Source organism: Anomaloglossus baeobatrachus, chromosome 3 (assembly GCF_048569485.1).
Source record: "Anomaloglossus baeobatrachus isolate aAnoBae1 chromosome 3, aAnoBae1.hap1, whole genome shotgun sequence".
Taxonomy (NCBI): Eukaryota; Metazoa; Chordata; class Amphibia; order Anura; family Aromobatidae; genus Anomaloglossus; species Anomaloglossus baeobatrachus.
In genome coordinates, this window is record NC_134355.1 from 474,092,509 (window position 1) to 474,119,085 (window position 26,577).

Consider the following 26,577-nt stretch of genomic DNA (forward strand, 5'->3'; position numbering starts at 1 on the left):
GGCAATAAACCTTGCCCATTGCCTCTAATCCAAAACTATCCCTCCCCCACCAGCTGTCCTTACACTGGAACCGGGTAACAGCAGTTTTACTAGAGATAAGACAGTATGTATCACTTTCGTTTTTTGGTTGCAGCATCAGTATAAAGCTGGGGTCACACATAACGACGACGACAACAACATCGCTGCAACGTCACCATATTCTGTGACGTAGCAGCGACCATAGATGATCGTTAGTAAGCTGTCAAACATGTTAGAAAAAGCAGTGACGGAGCAGCGATCATAGCGACGTCGACGGTCGTTGTGTGGTTTCAGACGTAGCGTAGCGTCGCTGCTGCGGTGTCAAACACAAGGATTATCAGCTTATCAGCATGGCGCAGCGGGATAGCAGTGATCAAAAAATGACTTCGAGCATTCAGGAGCGAGCAACGATTTCGCAGCAGGGGTCTGATCATTGTTATGTGTCACACACAGCGACGTCGCTGTTGAGGTCGCTGCAACGTCACAGAATATGGTGACGTTGCAGCGACGTCGTTGTCTTCGTCGTTATGTGTGACACCATCTTAAGTGTAAAAGCACTGTAAGGCAATACACCTTGCCTGTATGCCTCTAATCCAGAAATATTCCTCCTCCACCAGGTATCCTTACACTGAATGCAGGTAACAGCACTTTTACTAGATATAAGACAGTATGTATCCCTGAAAATAGCTTTGGTTTTAACCCCTTCAGCCCCGGGGCACTTTCCGTTTTTGCGTTTTTGTTTTTTGCTCCCCTTCTTCCGAGAGCCGTAACTTTTTTATTTTTCCGTCAATCTTGCCATATGAGGGCTTGTTTTTTGCGGGACAAGTTGTACTTTTAAATGAAACCATAAGTTTTACCATATGGTGTACTGGAAAGCAGCAAAAGAATTCCAAGTGTGGAAAAATTGCAAAAAAGGTGTAATGGCACAATAGTTTTTGGGATCTTTTATTCACGGTGTTCACTATATGGTAAAACTAATGTGTGGGTATGATGCCTGAGGTCGGTGCGAATTTGTAGACACCAAACATGTATAGGTTTACTTGTATCTAAGGGGTTAAAAAAAATTCACAAGCTTGTCCAATAAAAGTGGCGTACGTTTTGCGCCATTTTCTGAAACCCGTAGAGTTCTCATTTTTTGGGATCTATGGCTCAGTGATGGCTTATTTTTTGCGTCTCGAGCTGATGTTTCTAATGGTAGCATTTTTGCGCAGATGCTACGTTTTGATCGCCTGTTATTGCATTTTGCATAAAACTTGCAGCGACCAAAAAACGTAATTTTGGCGTTTGGAATTTTTTTGCCACTACGCCGTTTACCAATCAGATTAATTGATTTTATATTTTGATAGATCGGGCATTTCTGAACGCGGCGATACCAAATATGTGTATATTTATTTATTTTTTAACCCTTTAATTTTCAATGGGGGGAAAGGGGGGTGATTTGAACTTTTAGGTTTTTTGTTTTTTTTTTAATTTTTTAAAACTTTTTTTTACTTTTTTTATTTTATTTTACTAGTCCCCCTAGGGGGCTATAGCGATCAGCAATCCGATCGCTGATCGCTATCTGCTGATCACAGCTATACCGCTGTAAACAGCAGAAATAGTCACTTTCTTTTTTCCTCTGCTCCGTGCCGAGGAAAAAGGAAAGTGAAACTTCTTAGCAGCAGGCGTCATCACATGACCCTGTGCTACGATGGCAACCACCGAACGTCACATGATCACTCACGTGACGTCCGGAGGGGGCGGCGGTAAGTAGAAAACATGGCCGCGCGCATATAGATCTCGCTGCCAGACTTTGGCCTAAGGGGTTAATGTTCCGGGTGGAATGCGATTCCACTCGGAACATGTAGGCACACATGTCAGCTGTTGAAAACAGCTGATATGTGTGCCGATCCACGCCACCTGCCCTCGGCAGGGGGCGGGGCTTACCGGGACACGATCCATGATGGAAAGATCCGTCCATGGTCGTGAAGGGGTTAATGCAGCATCAAAATCCAGTGCATTTAGTGCAGCAGCAAAATCCAATTAGTGCAATAGAAGTTAAACACTTCTTATACGCCTGCTCTAAAGTCAGCTTTCCCTCCTTCATCAACTCTCCCTGAACTGAATCCAAAGGACAGTGTTCAGAGCATTGCATCATAAGGACTTATATAAGACCCAATGATGTGATTCCAATTACACTAATGCCAGTAGCCTACATGTCTTCAGCATTACCATGTATGGCAAGCAATCCTTGCATATTGATTGGCTGAAAAAAGCCACAAAATATATAAGGTTGGGAATCAAGCATGGTGCTCAAGCACCCATGCTACTCGTAACGTTAATCGAGCACTAGCAAGCACACTCGCGCATCACTAGTAACCATCCATAATTTGTAAGATTACATAATACATGTGTGTCAACAAAGTGTTGACCATCTGACAAGTTAAGGTTTACTACATTTTTATTTCACTCACATCTGTGCATATAAAATTGCTCAAATTCTCATCTAGAAAAGTGGGGTGAATGAAATTTATTTGGTATTCCACATGTCATGTGAGTGCTATGCAAGTGAGCAATCTTTTCTTGCCTAGCCTCCATATAAAATGTGTATATCTTCCGTATCGATTGCATTTTTTTTATCAGCAACTTTTATTCCACAATCATTTACAGGACCATTTACAGTATTCTATTCTACAGAATGGTAATGTATCTGTAAAAAAGGGATGGCATATGGATTATTCGGGTGCCATCCGTTTTTTTCCACACTCAGACTTGCACTGGCGAGTCTTGGGTGTTTCACGTGACCATACGCAAAATGCCAGATTCCAGTTGAGGAAAAACTCACAGGTAGCACTGACTCATCGCTCTTTTATTGCATTGCACTCGAGATATTTAACCCTTAGGAGTATTAAATCGGTTGTCCAAGTCTGTGCTGAAGGTCTGCAGTCACTCTATGTGAATGCAGACTTCTGGAATCTCACAACCGTTTGTTGGTAGCTACTACGGTCAATAATAAGGGATATTTGTGGGTTTTCATGCAGCTTTCTTGACTCCTACTAGTCAGATGAATATATAGGAGAATATAACACTGATTTTTATGTAGATTTCCCATTCATGACTCCAGGAAAGCTGCATGTCAATCTGTATGAGCACTGAAGCCTCCCTTACATGAATGCCCAAGTAGTCTAGGGGCACAACTCTTTGGAATTAATTGCTACTAAGAAAAGTTAATGAAGATAAAGTCTAATGATTCTATTATTAATTTCAGTACTAAGTTGTTATTGTATGGTAACATCATTAGGGTAGTTACTGATGCACAACCATCTTGTAAATGATGCAGGAGCACAGCACTGGCCTAGTTCAAAGCACCAGCTCTCAAGTTAGAACATTCAAGATCTCATGATTTCACTGCAAAGGGTGGCAATGGCAGATTGATGGATCCTGCAATTCATGTTGGGTTTCCATAACCTGAAAGTTAGGACCTAACTTTTGTCACAAAGTTGGGTCCTTCAGAGTGGCAGTAGGGACACTTCAGACCATTTTTGATGTTATTTAGGAAAATCATTAGTCCGTAGTTGCCACTTAAATAATTGGACAGCCACAGACTGGTAATAAGTACTCTTTAAATTTACAAGCCATAATAGTAATGTACCAAAATAAAAATAGTCTCAAACACTGTATACGTTAGGTGGCATCAGTTTCTTGCATTGCCTGCTCACTTGCCAACCATGAGCAGGCTATTAGTATTCATTCCCTACTGGGTCTTTGCTTGCCGCAATTGTCTTCTGGTCAACCTCTGATCACAGCGGGCTTTACACACTGCAACATCACTAGCATCGGCTGGCGATGTCGAGCGTGATAGCACCCGCGCCCATCGTACGTGCGATATTGTGTGATCGCTGCCGTAGCGAACATTATCACTACGGCAGCGTCACACGCACATACCTGCTCTGTGACGTCGCGCTGGCTGGCGAACCGCCTTTTTTCTAAGGGGGCGGTTCGTGTTGCGTCACAGCGATGTCACATGGCAGGCGTCCAATAGAAGCGGAGGGGCGGAGATGAGCGGGACGTAAGATCCCGTCCACCTCCTTCCTTCCGCATTGCCGGTGGAGGCAGGTAAGGAGATGTTCGTCGCTCCTGCAGTGTCACACACAGCGATGTGTGGTGCCGCAGGAACGAGGAACATCGCTAGTAAGGATTAAATAATTTTTTGTTTCAGGATGACCTCTCCGTGGCAAACGATTTTGACTGCTTTTGCAATCGTTTAAGGTCGCTCAAAAGTGTCACACGCTGCAATCTCGTTAATGAAGCCGGATGTGCGTCACAAACACCGTGACCCTGACGATAATTCATTAACGATATCGTAGCGTGTAAAGCCCGCTCAAGTTACAAGGAGTCTGATAAATGAGAAAATTATACCTAACCCCATATTACAGAGAATATAAGAGCAGAATTGTCATGATTTCTAAGAATAATGAAGTAAGAAAGACTCAGAAGTAGAGAAAAAAGGGTAGCAATCCCTCCATGTAGAGCAAGATATTGATTTGTCTCCGTCACTCAAATCTTACCTCAGAATTTACTTTCATTGTCTCTTCATTGTGGTACAGAAGAACCTTCTGTCCTGAAGATGTCAGGTTTACGTGGACCTGCAGGCAGGGATACTGAGAGATTTTCCAGCAGTCTGGGCCACAACTAAAGGAGCAGTTGAACGTTTCTGTTATAGAAGCATTCAGTAATGTGCACTGAGTCTCTTCTGTCCATACACTAAGGGAGATATAAAAAAAGATATAAGAAAATCACAGCCTTGGAGCCACACTGATATCTACATTCCATATTTGACTTTGCAGCAAAAATTCTTTGTCTGATCTAAGCAGAGATAATAAAATTTTGAGTTTCCTTCAATATTATTGCTGAATTGATCATGGCTGACAAGTATAGCTCAATAATCACATGGAATGTGCACATTAGTTTATTTATCTGTCTCACAAATAGTGCAATATGTTTAATTAGTGTAATTTAGAAAGTATTTTTTTTAATAAAGTCACTTTATTAAGTGTAGTTACTGTAGGAGGAAAACTCTTTTAGGCTTCCTTTACACGTTCGTGATTCCGGTACGTATGACGTTCGTTTTCATAAGTACCGGACACACGGCCAGATATAGACATATTAAAATCAATGAGTCTGCGCACACATGCTTGTTTTCTCATGGATGTGTGTCCATGTGGAGCACACGCGTGTTCTTGTGCTCCACATGGTAACATGTCTGTTTTTTTCCGGCAGCACGGGTGTCACATAAACCACACACTGATGTGATCCGTGTGACATCAGTGTGACACGTACCGGAGAAAACACATGTCTTTGAAGTAAAAGGATTTTCTTTACTCACCTGTCTCCAGCTCTGCTCTCACTTGCTTCTGGGCCCACTCAGTATGCTCATGAATGTACACTATACCGCAGACCCAGAAGCAGCAGTAGTGCCGGAGACAGCAGCACCGGGGACAGGGGAGTATAGAAGTTCCTGCTGTCCCTGTCGTATCACAGATAGGAGACGGAGAGCACACTGATGACACATGATGAACACACATGGAACACACACACACACACACACACACACGCACTCACACCACGGACCGTGAAAAATGTGTGTTTTGCACAGACGTGTGAAAGATGCCTTATAAAGCAGCCCATTCTTTTTTATTTTCTTTTTCTGTGTACACTAGATATAAAGCTTTTACAACTGATTTGGACAAGAAATATATATTTTATAAGGGCTTGCTATTTGTGAAGGGTAGATATTACAAATGAGCGTATCCCGAGCAGATCCATTTGTGGAGAATCAAGTTCAAGTTGACTTTCCTGAAATAAGGAGATTCAAGCAAACAATATCATTTTTCATTTTGATTCGATGTTCACAAGAAATAAAATTACCCAACACCGTTTACCTCCCTACTGACGCATCAGAGGGCAAGCAAATGTCATTTTGCACTGCCACGTGGGCCTTCCCATAATGCCCTAAAGACATGACATCTAGCGGATTACCACACCTTGTTCAGTGGTGGTAAGTACCTAAGCCATCACAGATGAAAGGGTCCTAGTGGTGCACAGTTTGTACGGCAGAGTCCTTTTTCATCTCCTGAGTCACTGGATAAGTCATAGTTGCGCTGTTATGGTCAGTGGAGTTCTCTCTCTCACCTGTTAAGTGTAAACTCTTACGATCACTAGGGTCCTCTCTCCTATAGAATGTTAAGGGTGCTTTACACGCTGCGACATCGCTAGCAATCTCGTTAGCGATGTAACACGCCAGATCGCACATGCGACCGGCGCTAAAAAATGACCTATGTGCGATCTAAGCAAATCTTATCTGCGATCTGGCGTGTCACATCACTAACGAGATCGCTAGCGATCTCGAAACATGGAAAGCACCCTTTAGTGTCGCGCCCAGGGGTATGAGGTACTCGGTTCCGGGTGGTATATGTCTTGAGAATGTCACTAGGGTGGCCGTTGCCCAGTTACGTGCCCTGGGCCTTTTTGTAATGGGGTGTATTCACAGGGGGATTTAGGTTGGTGTTCATACGTGACGCCACCTGTGGTGTTGCGGCTATATATATATGGAGCCGCCGCTGCAGAATGTCACTACTGGGGCTGGTGGTAATTGCAGCCTGGATGGTAGGCCCTCCGCGAGCAAGGCCGGGTCCCAGAGGATGGGTGTTGTGACGGGCGTCGGAAGAAGGTAATCCACACAGAGGTATAGTGCAACTAGTTTTTACTCACTGCTGGTAGGTGGTAACAGGTTACCGGAGGCCGGCTGGGTGTACCTTCAGGTCCCTTTCGTCCCAGTGCCAGTTCAGTACTCTGGTACCTTCTTCCCCTGCACCTGTCTCTGATAAATGGGTCTCTGTGGTGTAGAGCAACTGGGGGTCCCCATCCGGTGGTTTGTCCACTTCTGTCTGCCTGATTGTAGCGTGAACCCTGTGGGGTTGGATTCTCTGGTCCTGGCCCCGGTTCTCCCTTTGCTACTGAGTCTTCAGATTCTTAGGGTCAGTAAGGTCCTTGATGGTCCTTTCGCTGTGAAGGTGTTAACAAGTTGGCTTGAAGCTCTTTCCTGTCCTAGGGTTCTGTACCCCATTGGTGCTTAGTTTCGGGAGCACTCCACCGTACTCCACCGGCAACTACTCAACTTGGTACCAGGTTACCGTTAACCTGAGTCAGGACGTTGCTTCACTTCAACCTTCACTCCTCTACTCAGTCAACTCACTCTGACTACTCTCCACAGTCTGCCCCTTCCATCTGGTCAACTAGTGGCCTGGACTGGCATCACCTCTAGGCGGCCATCCATTGGTCCAACCCTAGCTATGTACCATTGTATAGGGGATTGTTGTGGAAAACTGTGATTACCTGGGTTTTTGGAGTTACCGGCACTGGGTCTCCGGGTTCCTAGGGAGTAGGCCCTGCATCCTTGTGGGGATGCAGAACCTTATAGCACCCCAATGGCTTCAGGGGCGCTACATTAGCTCTTATGGTAAGTGGGTTCCTCCATTTCTTATCTTTAAATTATAAGTACTTATGATCAGTGGTGTCCTCTCTCTCCAGTAGAGTTTAAACTTATGGTCAGTGAGGTTCTCTCCTCTCCACCATGTGTATTTTACAAGCAATTACAAGCTTGCCCTTGTAAAGTGGCAGATGGAGGCAGTTGTATTTTTGACAGAGGTTTGGCTGCTGCGCAGTTTGATGTTAACTCTTTGTGCTCCAATTGCCACTCTAGTTCAGTTAATTATTAAACATTCATTTTCAAGTTGACACAATGACACAGACACTTGCATAAGTCTTTTTGTCACTGGAATTTTACTTAAAAGGTTTCAATCCTAAGAATTTGTCAAGCTGTAACTGGGCACAAACTGGTTCCCCTAAGAGGTTTCAATCAGCAATAGTTAATACATATACTTTGTCGGACGACCGCTTCCCTGGTTCTCAAGCTTCCATAAGAGCCTCTAAGCCCCTCATCCTCTGTTCTGACTTCATAGTTTACTGGCAAATTCAAAAAGTACTTGAGGCTCCCCTCATCCAAATCACAGGGATTTAGTACGAACTAGTGAAGGGGCCTTTCATGATGGCACTACTCTGCCTGGACGTTTGGTGCCTGCTCTTTTTAGAGCCAACTGACCTTCTGACTTCTGAGGGGATTCATTGGGTATTCTTGAGGGGAAGACAGTTGCAACCCAGGAATGCATGGACTTAACAAACTCTTAGGGATGAAGCAACTTGCACTATAGCCCAGTCCTCTACTCTTTTTGACCCTTTATGTCCATGATCCTGGTTCACCCGAAAACCTAGCCAGATTCTGTATTAAATGGACTCTTTCTCCCCACATCTCCCAGAGATGTAGCTTCTATGTCTCTCCACTACTCTGATGACTCTCATGACACATCTTATGTGTTGACCTTTTTATTAGCTAAACTCCTCCCTGCAGATAACCCTAGCTGACCAGCTAGTACCAGGGAAGGAGTCATTACACTGTGGCCAACTAGTGGCTGCACCAAACATTATATAGTTACATACAGTTACATCATTTTTCCTCATGGCGTGGCTGAGCCCTAGACCCCCTTACACCCTTACATTACATTCAAATTCACAAATTTCAAATGCTGGGAGCAAATTCTGGAAAGAATTTATATTTCAAAGATTCACTCATCTTTTGTAAATATTATATATTAATTGGGATGTCTTTATGTTTTTTCTTCAGGAATAAATCACTCCTCTTTTTAGCTTTTTGTTTGCTAAGTGTGGTGAGCAGAAAAGATTGATAGCTTGGACAAGGGACATACTACAGTATATCAGAAAAGTGAGTACACCCTTCAAATTTTTGTAAATATTTTAATATAATTTTTCATAGGACAGCACTGAAAAAATGACACTTTCACGCAATGTTAAATAGTCAGTATACAGCTTGTATAACAGTGTTATTTTGGTGTGCTCTCTAATAACTCAACACTAGAGATGAGCAAACCGGTCGCGGTTCGGCTCGAGGTCGGTTCGCCGAACGGAGCTCCCGTTCGAGTTCGGTTCGTCAAACGTTCGACGACCCGAACTCGAACCGATAGGCTATAATGGGAGGCAATCACAAACACATAAAAATGCATTATAAATGTACACATACAGTTAATAAACATTGCCATAACACTTACCGGTCCCCACGATCCCTCCTGCACTCTGTCTCCTGCCGCTATTCCATCCGATGATCGCTGAATCCTCCCGGTGACCGGCACTGCCAGCAGAGATGCAGGACCTATCGTGACGTCAAAATAGCCATGTGACCAGTCACGTGGCTATTATCTCATTGGCTACAGACTGGTCACATGACTATGACACGTCATGTAGGACCTGCGAGTGCATCTCTCCGGTACACGATGCACATTTGTGTATCGCCGTGTACCGGCGACATGCTCTAGCACACGGTCGACTCCCCATTCCGTTAGGGACCGGCTGACACAGCCGGTTATTAACGGAGATCACCGTTGCCATAGCAACGCAGTTAGCGGTGACGTCACCGCTAACCGCGGCTCCGGGAGCACCGTTGCTATGGTAACGCGTCTGTCAGCGTTACTGCTGTTACCGCTAGCAGCACTGATCACTCACGGAGTGAAGGCTGCACGCTGCACGCTTCTTAATGGCCGGGTCAAACATGCCTGACATTAAGAATCTCTGGCTTAATACTGGCTAGTAAAACAAAGCCAGTATTAACTCATGATTACCCAACAAGCCACTCGGCTCCAGGGCTGTTGGAAGAGTTGGATACAGCGCCAGATGATGGCGCTTCTATGAGAGCGCCATTTTCTGGGACGGCTGCGGACTGAAATTCGCAGCAGAGGCGCCCAGAAACCTCGGGCTAACCTGTGCTGCAGATTCCAATCCCCAGTTGCCTAGTTGTACCTGGCTGGACACAAAAATGGGGCGAAGCCCACGTCATTTGTTTTTTAATTATTTCATGAAATAAGTGAAATAATTAAAAAAAACGGGCTTCCCTATATTTTTGGTTCCCAGCCGGGTACAAATAGGCAACTTGGGGTTGGAGGCAGCCCGTGGCTGCCTGCTGTACCTGGCTAGCATACAAAAATATGGCGAAGCCCACGTCATTTTTTTGGTGGGCAAAAAACTTCTGCATACAGTCCTGGATGGAGTATGCTGAGCCTTGTAGTTCTGCAGCTGCTGTCTGCTCTTCTCCATACAGACAGACAGCAGCTGCAGAACTACAAGGCTCAGCATACTCTATCCAGGACTGTATGCAGAAGTTTTTTGCCCCCTGAAAAAATTATGTGGGCTTCGCCATATTTTCGTATGCTAGCCAGGTACAGCAGGCAGGTACGGCTGCCCCCAACCCCCAGTTGCCTATTTGTACCCGGCTGGGAACCAAAAATAAAGGGAAGCCCTTTTTTTATTATTTAATGAATTTCATGAAATAATTAGAAAACAAATGACGTAGGCTTCGCCCCATTTTTGTGTCCAGCCAGGTACAACTAGGCAGCTGGGGATTGGAATCCGCAGCACAGGTTGGCCTGAGCTTTCTGGGCCCCACTGCTGCGAATTGCAGACGGCAGCCACCTCAGAAAATGGCATTTTCATAGAAGCGCCATATTCTGGCGCTGTATCCAACTCTTCCAGCACCTGCCTGCTATACCTGGCTAGCATACAAAAATATGGCGAAGCTCACGTCCTTTTTTTGTAGTTTTTTGGCAAAAAAAATAAAAAATGCTTCCCTGGATTTTCCATTGCCAGTGAAGGTAACACCAAGCAGTGGGGGTTAGCAGCCAGTAGCTGCTTGGATTACCCTTAGCTAGCAATACAAAAAATGCAGCGGGAGCCCATATATATTTTTTTTAATTATTTATTTAAATAACTAAAAACAAAATGAGCTTCCCTGTATTTTGATTGCTGGACATCACAGTGCTGTAAAAATAAATCTTTAAAAAAAATGACGTAGCGCTCCGCGGTATTTTTGATTCTCAGCGCAGATAAAGCAGACAGCTATGGGTTGCCACCCCCATCTGCCTGCCGTTACCTTGGTTGGCAATCAAAATACAGGGAAGCCCATTAATTTTTTCTATTTAAAAAATAGTTAAAAAAAACAATGACGTTGGGTCCCCCCATTTTTGATAGCCAGCTAGGGTAAAGCAGACGGCTGCAGCCTGAAAACCACAGCTGGCAGCTTTATCGTGGTTGGGGATCCAATGTGGAGGTCCCCTCAGGCTCTTTTTTATAATTATTTTATAAATATTAATAATTACACAATAAAAGTAGGGTCCCCCCCAAATTGGATCACCAGCCAAGGTAAAGCGGACAGCTGTGGTCTGGTATTCTCAGGGTGGGAAGGTCCATAGTTATTGGGCCTTCACAGCCTAAAAATAGCAGACCGCAGGCACCCCAGACGTGGCGCATTCACTAGATGCGCCAATCCTGGCGCTTCACCCCAGCTCATCCCGTGCCCTGGTGCAGTGGCAAACGGGGTAATAAATCGGGTTGATACTAGCTGTAAAGTCACCTGAGATCAAGCCCAGCAGTTTGTGATGTCATGGCATCTATTAGATACCCAACATCATAAACTGTCAGTACTAACAAAAAAAAAAATCGACAAAAGAAATTTATTTGAAAAAACAGTCCCCAAAACATTTCCTCTTTCACCAATTTATTATAAGAAAAAAAATAAAGGGGTCCCACGACGACTTTGGACCGTCTAGAATATGGGGGGGAGACACTCAGGGAACGTATCCCCCATTTTCTAGGAGTGCGGACCCTTCATGTGAGGAGTGTGGGTGCAATGAATCTGCACTCACTCTCCCCGGGTCCACAGCAGCAGAGTCCATGTCATAATGGTTGCTACCAAAGCTGCAATGCCCTGCTCATGAGGTAAGGGCATGCCTAATCAGGAGAACTACTGTAGAGGAAGCTCTGCTCACTGGTATATAGGTGCTCAGAGGTAATAATAGATAAAATTAGTGAGTAACCTCGGCACTCTAAATCTCCCAGACTAAGTCAGTAAGTCACAACGGATAGTAATGCAAAATCACTCTTTATTGGTCCGTATTAAGAAAACATTTTTTTTCATAAGCATATATGTTTTTGTCCAAAACAAGTTACAAATGACGTTTCGGCCTGAGCCTTCGTCAGATTGGACTTATCTGCATGTAATCATGAAAAATGACAATAATCAGTATCACATAAGAGTGAGAGAACAATAACATAAACTCGAACAATGTAGAGGTACAATTGGGATGCAGCAAAAAAATTGCAACACAGCAAGAAATGAAACACATGATACAAATGTCATAATGCAGTACAAGGACAATATAGTAATGACAAATATGGGGTCAGAGTAGGCTTAGACAGCTCTGTTACGAAAGAGATGTCAATCATAAAGTAACATGTGCAGTAGGTGTAGAGCTACACTATGCATGGCAGAGCTAATAGGTAGACCGACCATAGAAAAAGAACGGAGAAAAAGTGGAGAAAAAGTGGAGAAAAAGTGGAGAAAAAGTGGAGAAAAAATGGAGAAAAAAATGCAGAAAAAGTGGAGAAAAAGTGGAGAAAAAGTGGAGAAAAAGTGGAGAAAAAATGGAGAAGAAATGGAGAAGAAGTGGCGAAGAAGAAGTGGAGAAGAAGTGTTTGTTCATGCCAGGTGGGATATAAATAATTTTTTACCGGCGCTGTCATTTACTGTAACGTGATCATCGGTGTATGGTGTATACCTGTGATCACGTGAGCGGGGACCGGAAAAACCGTCCTGAATCATGATCTCCAGAGTCTCAGCTAGCCCTGAAACCTCGGAGATTTTCTGACGCCGGGGGGCGCTATTCACTTATTTCTGCCTGCTGTTTATAAACGGCGGATCAGAATAAGGGTACATTAACACGACCGATCCATTTTTGCGGTCTGCAAAAAACAGTCCTTTTTGTTTCACGGGTGCATCCGTGTGGCATCCGTTTCCGTTCCGTAGACGGTCCGTATGTCATCTGTTTGTCATCCGTGTGCCTTCCGTTTTTTTGTGTACTGCAAAAAAACTGAAGGAGGGTAAATGCATAAATTTACCCAGGATCCATAGCTTCATCCTACATGAGGCGGTCACATGTTCACTCCAGTGCCATTTTCTACTGCTTTTCACAGCGTAGAGCGCTCTGGTGATTTTCTTGTGCTTGTGCACTTCATATCAGTCTTTTCTGTTATTATAATGGCAGAAAGACACTTAATGTCCCACTCTCCTGCATTTTGTAATTTTGCACCCTTTGGTGCCTTTCATGTGGCACTAAGGGGTGCTTAGCTTTGTATTTAGCCAAAAAAATAAAAAAAAAAAAATGACGTAGGGTTCCCCCTAGTTTTGTAGCCAGCTAGGGTAAAGCAGACGGCTGCAGCCTGCAGACCACAGCTGGCAACCTCACCTTGGCTGGTAATCCAAAACTGAGGGCACCCCACGCTGTTATTTTAAATTAAATAAATAATTAAAAAAAAAAACACGTAGGGGTCCCCCCAAAATTGGATCACCAGCCAAGGTAAAGCAGGCAGCTGGGGTCTGATATTCTCAGACTAGGGAGGTCCATGGTTATTGGACTCTCCCCAGCCTAAAAATAGCAGGCCGCAGCCGCCCCAGAAGTGGCGCATCCATTAGATGCGCCAATCCTGGTGCTTCGCCCCAGCTCATCCCGCGCCCTGGTGCGGTGGCAAACGGGGTAATATATGGGGTTAATACCAGATGTGTAATGTAACCTGGCACCAAGCCCTGGGGTTGTTGAGGTCAGGCGTCTATCAGATACCCGACATCACCAACCCAATCAGTAATAAAAAAAAATAGACGACAAACACATTTTTATTTGAAAAAACACTCCCCAAAATATTCCCTCTTTAACCAATTTATTAGAAAGAAAAACAAATCCAGGTCTGGTGTAATCAAAGGGGTTGCCATGACGATCCACACTGTCCCAGTCAATGAAGAGCAGGAAGTTCCCCATTGGCTGGGAGAGCAATGCAGTGACCTGAGCTAACATCAATGGGTCAACCCAGGTCACTGCAGGGCATGACAAGTGCTGCTGTCAGCGAGGTACATTACCTGCGCTGATCTCCAGCACTGCTGACAGCAACTGTCACTGAGTTCAATGACCGCCGCCTTCACAGCCAAGTATCGCGAGAGGCCCGTGACGTCACCGCTAGTCAGTCTCGGGTCGGAAGCGAGAGAAGGTGATGTGACAAGCGGCGGCCATGGAGGACAGTGACAGCGCTGAGGTCGGGATGGCGGGACTTCATCACCGCAGGTAAGCCGAGCGGGACCATGTGTGCAGAGTGTGTGTGCAGAGTGTGTGTGCAGAGTGTGTGTGTGTACGTGTGTACATGCCGCGGGCAGGAGGGGGCGGAGCGAGCTGAGCGGGGAAGTGTGGGCTTCCTGCACGTAACTAGGATAAACATCGGGTTACTAACCAAAGCGCTTTGCTTGGATACCCGATGTTTATCTTGGTTACCAGCTTCTGGCAGGCTGCCAGCGATGGCTCCTGCACACTGTAGCTGTAAAAAGCCCTGCTTTTTGCTGCTAGAACCGTTCTCGAACGTATCTAGAACTATCGAGCTTTTAGCAAAAAGCTCGAGTTCTAGTTCGATCTAGAACAGCCCCCAAAATCACTCAAACCGCGAACTGGAGAACCGCGAACCGCGCTCAACTCTACTCAACACACAGCCATTAATGTCTAAACCACTGACATCAAAAGATAATACACCCATACAGCCATTAGTCAAAATGGCCAAATTGTGCCCAAAGTGTCAATATTTTGTGTGGCCACCATTATTTCCAAACACTACCCTAACTTTCTTGGGCATTGAGTTCACTAGAGCTTCACAGGTTGCCCCTGGAATCCTCTTCCATCCTTCACAATTACATCACGGAGCTGGTGAATGTTAGACACCTTGCATTCTTCAACCTTTTTTTTTGAGGATGTCTCAGAGATGCTCAATAGGGTTTAGGTTTGGAGACATACTTTACCAGTCCAGCACCTTTACCCTCAGGTTCTATGGCAAGGCAGTTGTCATCTTGGAGGTGTGTTTGGGGTATTTACCATGTTAGAATATTGCCCTGCATACCAGTTTCCAAAGGGAGGAGATCATGCTTTCCTTCAGTATGTCACAATACATGTTGGCATTTATGGTTCCCTCAATGAACTGTGGCTTCCTACAGCCAGCAGCATTCATGCAGTCCCAAATCATGACACTCCCACCACCATACTTGACTGCAGGCAAGACACACTTGTCTTTGTACTCCTCACCTGGTTGCTGCCACACACATGCTGGACACCATCTGAATCAAATAAGTTTATCTTGGTCTCATGAAGCCACAGGACAGGGTTCCAGTAATACATGTTCTTAGTCTGCTTGTCATCAGGAAACTGTTCTCAAGCATTCTTGTGCATCTATAGAAGAGGCTTTCTTCTGGGATGACAGCTATTCAGACCAATTGGATGCAGTGTGTGGTTCATGATCTGAGCATTGACAGGCTGATCCCCCCACCCCTTTAAGCTCTGCAGCAATTCTGGCAGCACTAACATGTCTATTTTGAAAAAAACAACCCCTGGATATGACGCCGAACATGTGCACTCAACTTCATGACATGACAAGGCCTGTTTTGAGAGTGACCTGTCTTGTTAAACTGCTGTATGCTCTTGGCCACCATGCTGCAGCTCTGTTTTAGTGTGTTTGCAATAGTCTTATAGCCCAGGCCATCTTTATGTACAGCAACAATCCTTTTTTCAGATCCTCAGAGAATTCTTTGCCATGAGGTGCAATGTTGAACCTCCAGTGACCAGTATGAGAGTGTGTGAGAGATAACACCACATATAACACAACTGTTCACCATTCACACCTGAGACCTTGTAACACTATTGAGTTTCATGAGACCAGGGAGGAAAGATAGCTAATTTGGTACAAGTTTGCTTTTTTTTTCACTAAGGGGTGTACTCATTTTTGTTGCCAGTGGCTTAAACATTAATAACTGTGTGTTGAGATATTTAGAGGACACACCAAATTAACACTGTTAATCAAGCTGTGGACTGTCAACTTTACATTGTATCAAAGAGTCACATCTTTAGTGTTGTCCCATGAAAAGTTATAATTAGATATTTAAAGAAATGTGAGGGGTGCACTGATTTTTGTGGTATACTGTAAGCCACTGTGCACTCTTTAAAGCTGCTGCTATTGCCAGCTTTGCCTCTGCAGCATCAGAGCACCATTTGAAAACTGTAAAGCAAACTGCAGAGTTGGCCAGTAGCCTAGATACTGAGCTGTAAAGACTAACATTAAAAATCCCTCCATTTTTGAAAACAGAGAGAATGTTTAATACGAAGTCAATTGCAAAGTTGCCTGAGTGTAACCACGGAGAAACCAAGGGAAAAATTGTGAAAACATACCCTGCTGTAACTAAATAAAAGCATAGTGCATATAAACATAGGGTACTTAGTAAACACTGTTTTTGATCAAAAAAAGCATAAAGCTATCCCACCAACGCCAAGGTGTACCCAGTTGGGATAGTACCTACACTCTCTAATATTAAAACCTTACCATGGGTCTAAAATAGGCCTCAATGTGGCTAAGGGCTGAGAGCGACCGGGTCCCAACAGGACACACACAGTCAGTCAGGGGGATTCACAGAATGAAATGTCCAGCTCACCAAGAGGGAGGGCCACACCCCATTTGTACTGAATACAAAAAAACTACATAAAAACAAAAAAGTGAGCCGGAGTATGAGATGGTATACATGGAGCTTGTGAGCTCATGTTCACACTGGCCATTAGACAAAGAGAAACCAAGGGAAAAATTGTGAAAACATACCCTGCTGTAACTAAATAAAAGCATAGTGCATATAAACATAGGGTACTTAGTAAACACTGTTTTTGATCAAAAAAAGCATAAAGCTATCCCACCAACGCCAAGGTGTACCCAGTTGGGATAGTACCTACACTCTCTAATATTAAAACCTTACCATGGGTCTAAAATAGGCCTCAATGTGGCTAAGGGCTGAGAGCGACCGGGTCCCAACAGGACACACACAGTCAGTCAGGGGGATTCACAGAATGAAATGTCCAGCTCACCAAGAGGGAGGGCCACACCCCATTTGTACTGAATACAAAAAAACTACATAAAAACAAAAAAGTGAGCCGGAGTATGAGATGGTATACATGGAGCTTGTGAGCTCATGTTCACACTGGCCATTAGACAAAGAGAAACCAAGGGAAAAATTGTGAAAACATACCCTGCTGTAACTAAATAAAAGCATAGTGCATATAAACATAGGGTACTTAGTAAACACTGTTTTTGATCAAAAAAAGCATAAAGCTATCCCACCAACGCCAAGGTGTACCCAGTTGGGATAGTACCTACACTCTCTAATATTAAAACCTTACCATGGGTCTAAAATAGGCCTCAATGTGGCTAAGGGCTGAGAGCGACCGGGTCCCAACAGGACACACACAGTCAGTCAGGGGGATTCACAGAATGAAATGTCCAGCTCACCAAGAGGGAGGGCCACACCCCATTTGTACTGAATACAAAAAAACTACATAAAAACAAAAAAGTGAGCCGGAGTATGAGATGGTATACATGGAGCTTGTGAGCTCATGTTCACACTGGCCATTAGACAAAGAGAAACCAAGGGAAAAATTGTGAAAACATACCCTGCTGTAACTAAATAAAAGCATAGTGCATATAAACATAGGGTACTTAGTAAACACTGTTTTTGATCAAAAAAAGCATAAAGCTATCCCACCAACGCCAAGGTGTACCCAGTTGGGATAGTACCTACACTCTCTAATATTAAAACCTTACCATGGGTCTAAAATAGGCCTCAATGTGGCTAAGGGCTGAGAGCGACCGGGTCCCAACAGGACACACACAGTCAGTCAGGGGGATTCACAGAATGAAATGTCCAGCTCACCAAGAGGGAGGGCCACACCCCATTTGTACTGAATACAAAAAAACTACATAAAAACAAAAAAGTGAGCCGGAGTATGAGATGGTATACATGGAGCTTGTGAGCTCATGTTCACACTGGCCATTAGACAAAGAGAAACCAAGGGAAAAATTGTGAAAACATACCCTGCTGTAACTAAATAAAAGCATAGTGCATATAAACATAGGGTACTTAGTAAACACTGTTTTTGATCAAAAAAAGCATAAAGCTATCCCACCAACGCCAAGGTGTACCCAGTTGGGATAGTACCTACACTCTCTAATATTAAAACCTTACCATGGGTCTAAAATAGGCCTCAATGTGGCTAAGGGCTGAGAGCGACCGGGTCCCAACAGGACACACACAGTCAGTCAGGGGGATTGCTTTTATTTAGTTACAGCAGGGTATGTTTTCACAATTTTTCCCTTGGTTTCTCTTTGTCTAATGGCCAGTGTGAACATGAGCTCACAAGCTCCATGTATACCATCTCATACTCCGGCTCACTTTTTTGTTTTTATGTAGTTTTTTTGTATTCAGTACAAATGGGGTGTGGCCCTCCCTCTTGGTGAGCTGGACATTTCATTCTGTGAATCCCCCTGACTGACTGTGTGTGTCCTGTTGGGACCCGGTCGCTCTCAGCCCTTAGCCACATTGAGGCCTATTTTAGACCCATGGTAAGGTTTTAATATTAGAGAGTGTAGGTACTATCCCAACTGGGTACACCTTGGCGTTGGTGGGATAGCTTTATGCTTTTTTTGATCAAAAACAGTGTTTACTAAGTACCCTATGTTTATATGCACTATGCTTTTATTTAGTTACAGCAGGGTATGTTTTCACAATTTTTCCCTTGGTTTCTCTTTGTCTAATGGCCAGTGTGAACATGAGCTCACAAGCTCCATGTATACCATCTCATACTCCGGCTCACTTTTTTGTTTTTATGTAGTTTTTTTGTATTCAGTACAAATGGGGTGTGGCCCTCCCTCTTGGTGAGCTGGACATTTCATTCTGTGAATCCCCCTGACTGACTGTGTGTGTCCTGTTGGGACCCGGTCGCTCTCAGCCCTTAGCCACATTGAGGCCTATTTTAGACCCATGGTAAGGTTTTAATATTAGAGAGTGTAGGTACTATCCCAACTGGGTACACCTTGGCGTTGGTGGGATAGCTTTATGCTTTTTTTGATCAAAAACAGTGTTTACTAAGTACCCTATGTTTATATGCACTATGCTTTTATTTAGTTACAGCAGGGTATGTTTTCACAATTTTTCCCTTGGTTTCTCTTTGTCTAATGGCCAGTGTGAACATGAGCTCACAAGCTCCATGTATACCATCTCATACTCCGGCTCACTTTTTTGTTTTTATGTAGTTTTTTTGTATTCAGTACAAATGGGGTGTGGCCCTCCCTCTTGGTGAGCTGGACATTTCATTCTGTGAATCCCCCTGACTGACTGTGTGTGTCCTGTTGGGACCCGGTCGCTCTCAGCCCTTAGCCACATTGAGGCCTATTTTAGACCCATGGTAAGGTTTTAATATTAGAGAGTGTAGGTACTATCCCAACTGGGTACACCTTGGCGTTGGTGGGATAGCTTTATGCTTTTTTTGATCAAAAACAGTGTTTACTAAGTACCCTATGTTTATATGCACTATGCTTTTATTTAGTTACAGCAGGGTATGTTTTCACAATTTTTCCCTTGGTTTCTCTTTGTCTAATGGCCAGTGTGAACATGAGCTCACAAGCTCCATGTATACCATCTCATACTCCGGCTCACTTTTTTGTTTTTATGTAGTTTTTTTGTATTCAGTACAAATGGGGTGTGGCCCTCCCTCTTGGTGAGCTGGACATTTCATTCTGTGAATCCCCCTGACTGACTGTGTGTGTCCTGTTGGGACCCGGTCGCTCTCAGCCCTTAGCCACATTGAGGCCTATTTTAGACCCATGGTAAGGTTTTAATATTAGAGAGTGTAGGTACTATCCCAACTGGGTACACCTTGGCGTTGGTGGGATAGCTTTATGCTTTTTTTGATCAAAAACAGTGTTTACTAAGTACCCTATGTTTATATGCACTATGCTTTTATTTAGTTACAGCAGGGTATGTTTTCACAATTTTTCCCTTGGTTTCTCTTTGTCTAATGGCCAGTGTGAACATGAGCTCACAAGCTCCATGTATACCATCTCATACTCCGGCTCACTTTTTTGTTTTTATGTAGTTTTTTTGTGTTCAGTACAAATGGGGTGTGGCCCTCCCTCTTGGTGAGCTGGACATTTCATTCTGTGAATCCCCCTGACTGACTGTGTGTGTCCTGTTGGGACCCGGTCGCTCTCAGCCCTTAGCCACATTGAGGCCTATTTTAGACCCATGGTAAGGTTTTAATATTAGAGAGTGTAGGTACTATCCCAACTGGGTACACCTTGGCGTTGGTGGGATAGCTTTATGCTTTTTTTGATCAAAAACAGTGTTTACTAAGTACCCTATGTTTATATGCACTATGCTTTTATTTAGTTACAGCAGGGTATGTTTTCACAATTTTTCCCTTGGTTTCTCTTTGTCTAATGGCCAGTGTGAACATGAGCTCACAAGCTCCATGTATACCATCTCATACTCCGGCTCACTTTTTTGTTTTTATGTAGTTTTTTTGTATTCAGTACAAATGGGGTGTGGCCCTCCCTCTTGGTGAGCTGGACATTTCATTCTGTGAATCCCCCTGACTGACTGTGTGTGTCCTGTTGGGACCCGGTCGCTCTCAGCCCTTAGCCACATTGAGGCCTATTTTAGACCCATGGTAAGGTTTTAATATTAGAGAGTGTAGGTACTATCCCAACTGGGTACACCTTGGCGTTGGTGGGATAGCTTTATGCTTTTTTTGATCAAAAACAGTGTTTACTAAGTACCCTATGTTTATATGCACTATGCTTTTATTTAGTTACAGCAGGGTATGTTTTCACAATTTTTCCCTTGGTTTCTCTTTGTCTAATGGCCAGTGTGAACATGAGCTCACAAGCTCCATGTATACCATCTCATACTCCGGCTCACTTTTTTGTTTTTTTGTTTTTTTGTTTTTTTGTTTTTTTGTTTTTTTGTTTTTACTGAGTGTAACCACGTATGAACTATAGAACTCCTTTAACTGGCTTTTGATAAGACACTGTAGGAGTTATAGGTACAAAAGAAAAATCATACTCATCTATGCCTTTAGTAGCTTGTGCTGGGCACTGCTATGACATATTTGTGGTACGCTACTATCAGCAAGTGTGAACATGGCAAGCTTAAAGGGAATCTGTCACCCTTTTGCATTTTTGTAGTTATTTATATGTTCATATGTAACGCCCCTGTAAACGGGTCGTTACAGGGTATTAAATGTTACCCCATTTTTCCCGGGCAGGAGGAAGAAGGGTCCCCACAACACACACTAACATCACACTGGCAGGAAGGAGTTAACAGCATTTGCAGCATGAAGTTTGTTCTGAGTCCATGACTCATCCTGTCTCCTTAATGTGCAGGTGGCTGGACACAGGCAGGTCCCCATGACAACCAAGGGGAGGGGGGCCTGAAGGAGTGAGTTTAGTGCAGAGCACACAGAAGTTTTGGGCAGAACATCAGAGGCTGCAAGGGAGAGCAGACGTCCAGAGAACATCTCCTGTTGAGGAGATGCCACGAGACCAGGGCTGATAACACCTAGAGGAGGGGAATGGAGCTGAGGACTGGGGTTCCCTGGAGAAAGTTGTACCCGGTGGCGGTTGGTGTTGTACACTACCGGGGATGAGAGAAACAGAGAGGCGGCGAGTTCCCAAGATGCTCTATGCCACGGGGACGGCACTAACGCACCGAAAGGGAGAGACCCCCAGAACACCTCACCGGACACCCCTTCCTCCTACCTGCCCGGGACTGACCAAAGGCTACAGGCGGCGAGGACCAGCACCCGGGTGCGATGTGAAACGGACTTTAAATAAAGAACAACTGGAACCGCACACCATGACTGCTGTGAGTAATGCCGCCGCCTTGTGCCCCCGGTGTCCCTGAGGACTGTTGCCCTGGGTCTCATTAACCTCCCGGGGCTCCCCCGCTCCACCCGTGGGGAGCGATTCCATCCGGCTGCCCGTAACACCTGCCCCGGAGAGAGACCGCGCAGCGGCGGCTTAACACCTGGCCGCAAACCACGGGTGGCGCTGCAAGCACCCCCCGTCCCTGTCCCGTACCATTTCCTGGGGAAGAGCGATGGCAAGCCCCCCCCCCAGGGACCCCGTTACCCTCCTTCCATCCCCCTTGTAACACCGGACTGACGGTCGGACTTTCCTTTTATTGAAACCCGCCGGGGGTCACGGAAGCCGGGTCGGGCCACTCATAGCCTGACCCCGAATACCACCGGCCCGGTGACCGTGCGAGCCCTGCAAGCCCCGGCGTGGGCGTTTCACATACAGGTGGGATAGAGGTGAAATTAGCCATACCTGTATGCCTCCTGGATGATGGATGCGTTTTGGAACAATCCTCTTTTATTTATTTTACCTTCCAGGCTATGGGGCATGTGCTGCTTGGAAGATAAGCCGGCTACCAGTCTTCATTATCCCTAATTTCTCCTCTTCTTCTGTTTAGTATGCGCCTGTGATGTCAGGAGCGTAACTGGAAATCTTGCGCCTGCCCATTCTGACTGCCATCTCTCCCCCTGTACTTTTTCGCCCTTCTGTGAGCACAGTCTTCAGTTTTGATGTGCGCAGGTGTCTCAAAGTGACTGAAGTAGCATTGACACCTCGGTGCATGTGCACATCAAAACTGAAGACTGTACCCACGGAAGGGCGAAAAAGTACAGGGGGAGAGACGGGATGCAGAATGCGCAGGCGCAGGATTTCCAGCTGCACTCCTGAGATAACAGGTGCATACTAAAGAGAAAAGGAGGAGAAATTGGGGATAATGAAGACTAGAGGCTGGCTTATCTTCTGGGCAGCACAGCCCCATAGCCTGGAAGATAGAAGATATAAAAAAGTATTTTGCCAAATGACCCCTCATCCAGGAGGCATTCAGGTATGGCTAATTTCACCTTTATGCCACCTGTATGCTCATATAATAACTAAAAAACACAAAAGGATGATAGATTCCCTTTAACAATGATGCTGAAGAGATATTCTCTTTTTCGAGATCTATGGACATCATAGCTGGGCTCCCCCAGTAAGAACCCCACAATTTTGCAAAATCAGAAAACTGTTTACAAGGAGTGTCTTGGACTTAGCCTAGCCATGGTTCAAACCCATTGGTCATCATGTTGTAACGGGGTGCCTCGGGGATTGTAGTCGTGGCCCCTTCTGCTAGGCTTACCCCTGGTGCCGCCGTCACTTTGGGGACAGGAGATGACTTGGTGGGGCAGAGTGTGGTGGTGCAGACGCCGTCGTCGGTTGTACAGAGACTCTGCAGACGTGGATCAATTGAACCAGCAGGCATTTTTATTAAACACTTCTTCACAGAGGCACAACACTCCAGGTGACTTCACACTTTTTACTGAGAGAAAGAAAACCTGTTCCTGACGTCTCCTCCAGTGGGGATGTGCCCGGCTAATCCACTTCACCTGGCTCCCACTCTGGCTAACACAGACCGGACCCACACCAGTACTGCTTCACACTTGAGGCTACTTCTTCCCTTCTTTTCTCCGGCTTTCCTATTCATCCAGCTCCCACACTCTGCCCCTTCTGCTTCTTCTCTCCCGTCCCGGACTCGACTGCCTGCTGGCTCTAACTTTTTCCTCACAACTCTTCTTCACCCTCCCCTTTCTTCTGCCGGCTCCTCCTTTCCTCTGCCCTGTTTCTGTGGAGACAGCCGTCCCACCCGGCCATTAGGGGAACCACTAAAACAGTGTAATTACAATAAAACATTTTTATTAAATAGCATCTATATTAACTTCAACACTACACCTCCTTGTAAGGGGTCTGCCCACCCCTTACATACCTCCCCTCTTTAAGCCTAAGCCTCCCGGCAAGGCATAACCTAAAAACCACATTTAAGTAAGAAAGTAATTTCCATAAAACTATAAACAGGTCCAAATCAGGGCACACGCAAGGGGCGCACAAGTCCGGCGCCCGGAGTCCCTCCTGGGAGCTCCCGGTCTTAGGAGATAGCGTGCCTGGAGGCCTTCAGTAAGCACTCCCGGTCTTTGCAGGTCTTCTGCCCGGAGGCTTTTGCAGCACTCCCGGTCTTAGACGGCAGGAACACAAAATAGCAAAGTTTCCTTTAACCACACGGAGGGAACCCCTGGCTCAGTCCAGCGTCAGGCTCCTTCCGGGCTCCGTAGCTTGAACAGGTTGAAAACGATAAAACTTTTCCGGCTCTTCAACAATACCGGTAATCAATACAAACAGGTCAATTATCTTCCGGTCATGACAGTTCACTCAGGGTGATAAGCACGTTGCCATTCAGCCCGCTGAGCCCTCACATAATCAGACAGGGACTGATCTGGCAAGCGGCGCAGCCTCTGGAAGGGTTCATAGTTGACAGTTGGCTCCGGTGTCTCGGTCTCCGGTCTCGTCTCCTCAACCCCCGACGGGGGTGATGGGGTCGCTGCACGGGACGGCTGGGGGCTGCCCATGACGATTACCGGGTGAGTAACCAGGCTCTGTTGAATAGCCAGCACCGCCGGGGTCCCCTTCTCTGGGTCAGCGCTCGGTCCGGTCATGACTTCAGGTGCTACTGCCAGTGTGCTTCTCGGGCGGGAAATCTCAGCCAGTACCGGTCTTTGCTGTGCACGCCGCCGGTATTGGCACTCTTCCCACTCAATTTCTTGCTGCCACTGGGCAGCCTCTTGGGTAGTGGGCATCCGGGTCACTCCTACCGCAAATAGGCCCCGGCATCCCACCTCTCTCAGGAACCTCACCTTCTCTCCCGGGTATAAGGTGTGAAGGCGTTGTGGAGGCCCTCAGTGTTCAGGTTCACCCGGTTGTAAAAGTAATGGTCACCGGTCTCTTCATCCTCGATGAAACCATAGCCCTCTTTCTGGTTGAACTTAACTACGGTGCCGACGGTACACTGTCGTTCGAACTCATCACTCAGGGGACCGGCCATCATTTCGCGGGCCACGGTCTCGGCCAGTAGTCTCTCCTGCACCGGATCGGGTTCAGGCGATGGGGATTTTTGCTGCGTCAGGGGCGTCGGCTTCACCGGCTCCCAAAAGAACCCCCACTCGTCCTCTTCTAGCTCCTGGGCATGTCGCTCTTCCGGGGCCGGAACTGCTGTGTGGGTTGGAGATCCCACCTCGCCTGGCGGGAATACCTCCGGACACTGGTGTGGAGTTCCCAGGACTTTGTTGCCCGGATGTAGCTGTGCCTTGTAGGTGGCCCGGACTTCGGTCGAGGTCTCACCGGTCGCGGCATCCCAGGTAGTGACCCAGGTTACTTTTGTGGGCCGCTCCGGTCCTTCGGGCACAGCCGGTAAGGCAATGGCAAGTCCTTCTGTGGTCGCAGTTTGCTTCGGGCGTCCTCTCCCCATGCTGGTTGCTACCAGCGCGCCCACTGCAGCATGTTGCTTCCTCAGGATTTCCATCTTGCTCAAAGTCACTTTCTGAGTAGTCGCTTCTGGTAATGGCGTCGGGGACAGTGGAGAAGCTGGGGAAGGTAGAGGCGGGGCTTCTTTTCCCGCTCTAGGGTACGCTCCACCCCCAGTCTCGCACATCACGTCGACCCGGCCAAGGCGGCTCTTCTTTCTTGCTGCGACACCGCCCACTTCACATGTCTTCCTCAGCATCATCCCGGGGCTAGCACCTCCCCTCTTTGAGCGGCGCACTCCGCACTTCTTTTTCTTCACCGGCCAGCCCCAGGCTCTTCTTTTGGCGCCAATTCTTCGCGCGCTCACTGTGTCCATGAAGACGACGGCCATCTTGCCGCCATCTTGTGCCCGGTCCAACGCCTTAGGCACCACTTCTTCCCACCATGGGATCGGGACCCTTCGCCAATAATCCGGATCCTGTGCCCTAGGCACCACTTGGTCTCCATCTTCTTGAATCGGGACCCCTTGCATATAATCCGGATCCTGCCGACTACGCCACATGTAACGGGGTGCCTCGGGGATTGTAGTCGTGGCCCCTTCTGCTAGGCTTACCCCTGGTGCCGCCGTCACTTTGGGGACAGGAGATGACTTGGTGGGGCAGAGTGTGGTGGTGCAGACGCCGTCGTCGGTTGTACAGAGACTCTGCAGACGTGGATCAATTGAACCAGCAGGCATTTTTATTAAACACTTCTTCTTCACAGAGGCACAACACTCCAGGTGACTTCACACTTTTTGCTGAGAGAAAGAAAACCTGTTCCTGACGTCTCCTCCAGTGGGGATGTGCCCGGCTAATCCACTTCACCTAGCTCCCACTCTGGCTAACACAGACCGGACCCACACCAGTACTGCTTCACACTTGAGGCTACTTCTTCCCTTCTTTTCTCCGGCTTTCCTATTCATCCAGCTCCCACACTCTGCCCCTTCTGCTTCTTCTCTCCCGTCCCGGACTCGACTGCCTGCTGGCTCTAACTTTTTCCTCACAACTCTTCTTCAGCCTCCCCTTTCTTCTACCGGCTTCTCCTTTCCTCTGCCCTGTTTCTGTGGAGACAGCCGTCCCACCCGGCCATTAGGGGAACCACTAAAACAGTGTAATTACAATA

General features: G+C 46.1%; 1 protein-coding gene across 2 annotated transcripts in view; it reads right to left on the minus strand.

Annotated features, from left to right (window-relative positions):
* The window catches only part of KCNMB2 (potassium calcium-activated channel subfamily M regulatory beta subunit 2), a 1,063,037-nt gene that overhangs the window by 102,166 nt on the left and 934,294 nt on the right, over positions 1 to 26,577 (minus strand). For both annotated transcript variants that reach the window (XM_075340610.1, XM_075340609.1), the window contains one exon: positions 4,566 to 4,761. In XM_075340610.1, the coding sequence (XP_075196725.1) occupies positions 4,566 to 4,761 (196 nt within the window). The remainder of the gene's footprint in view (positions 1 to 4,565; positions 4,762 to 26,577) is intronic.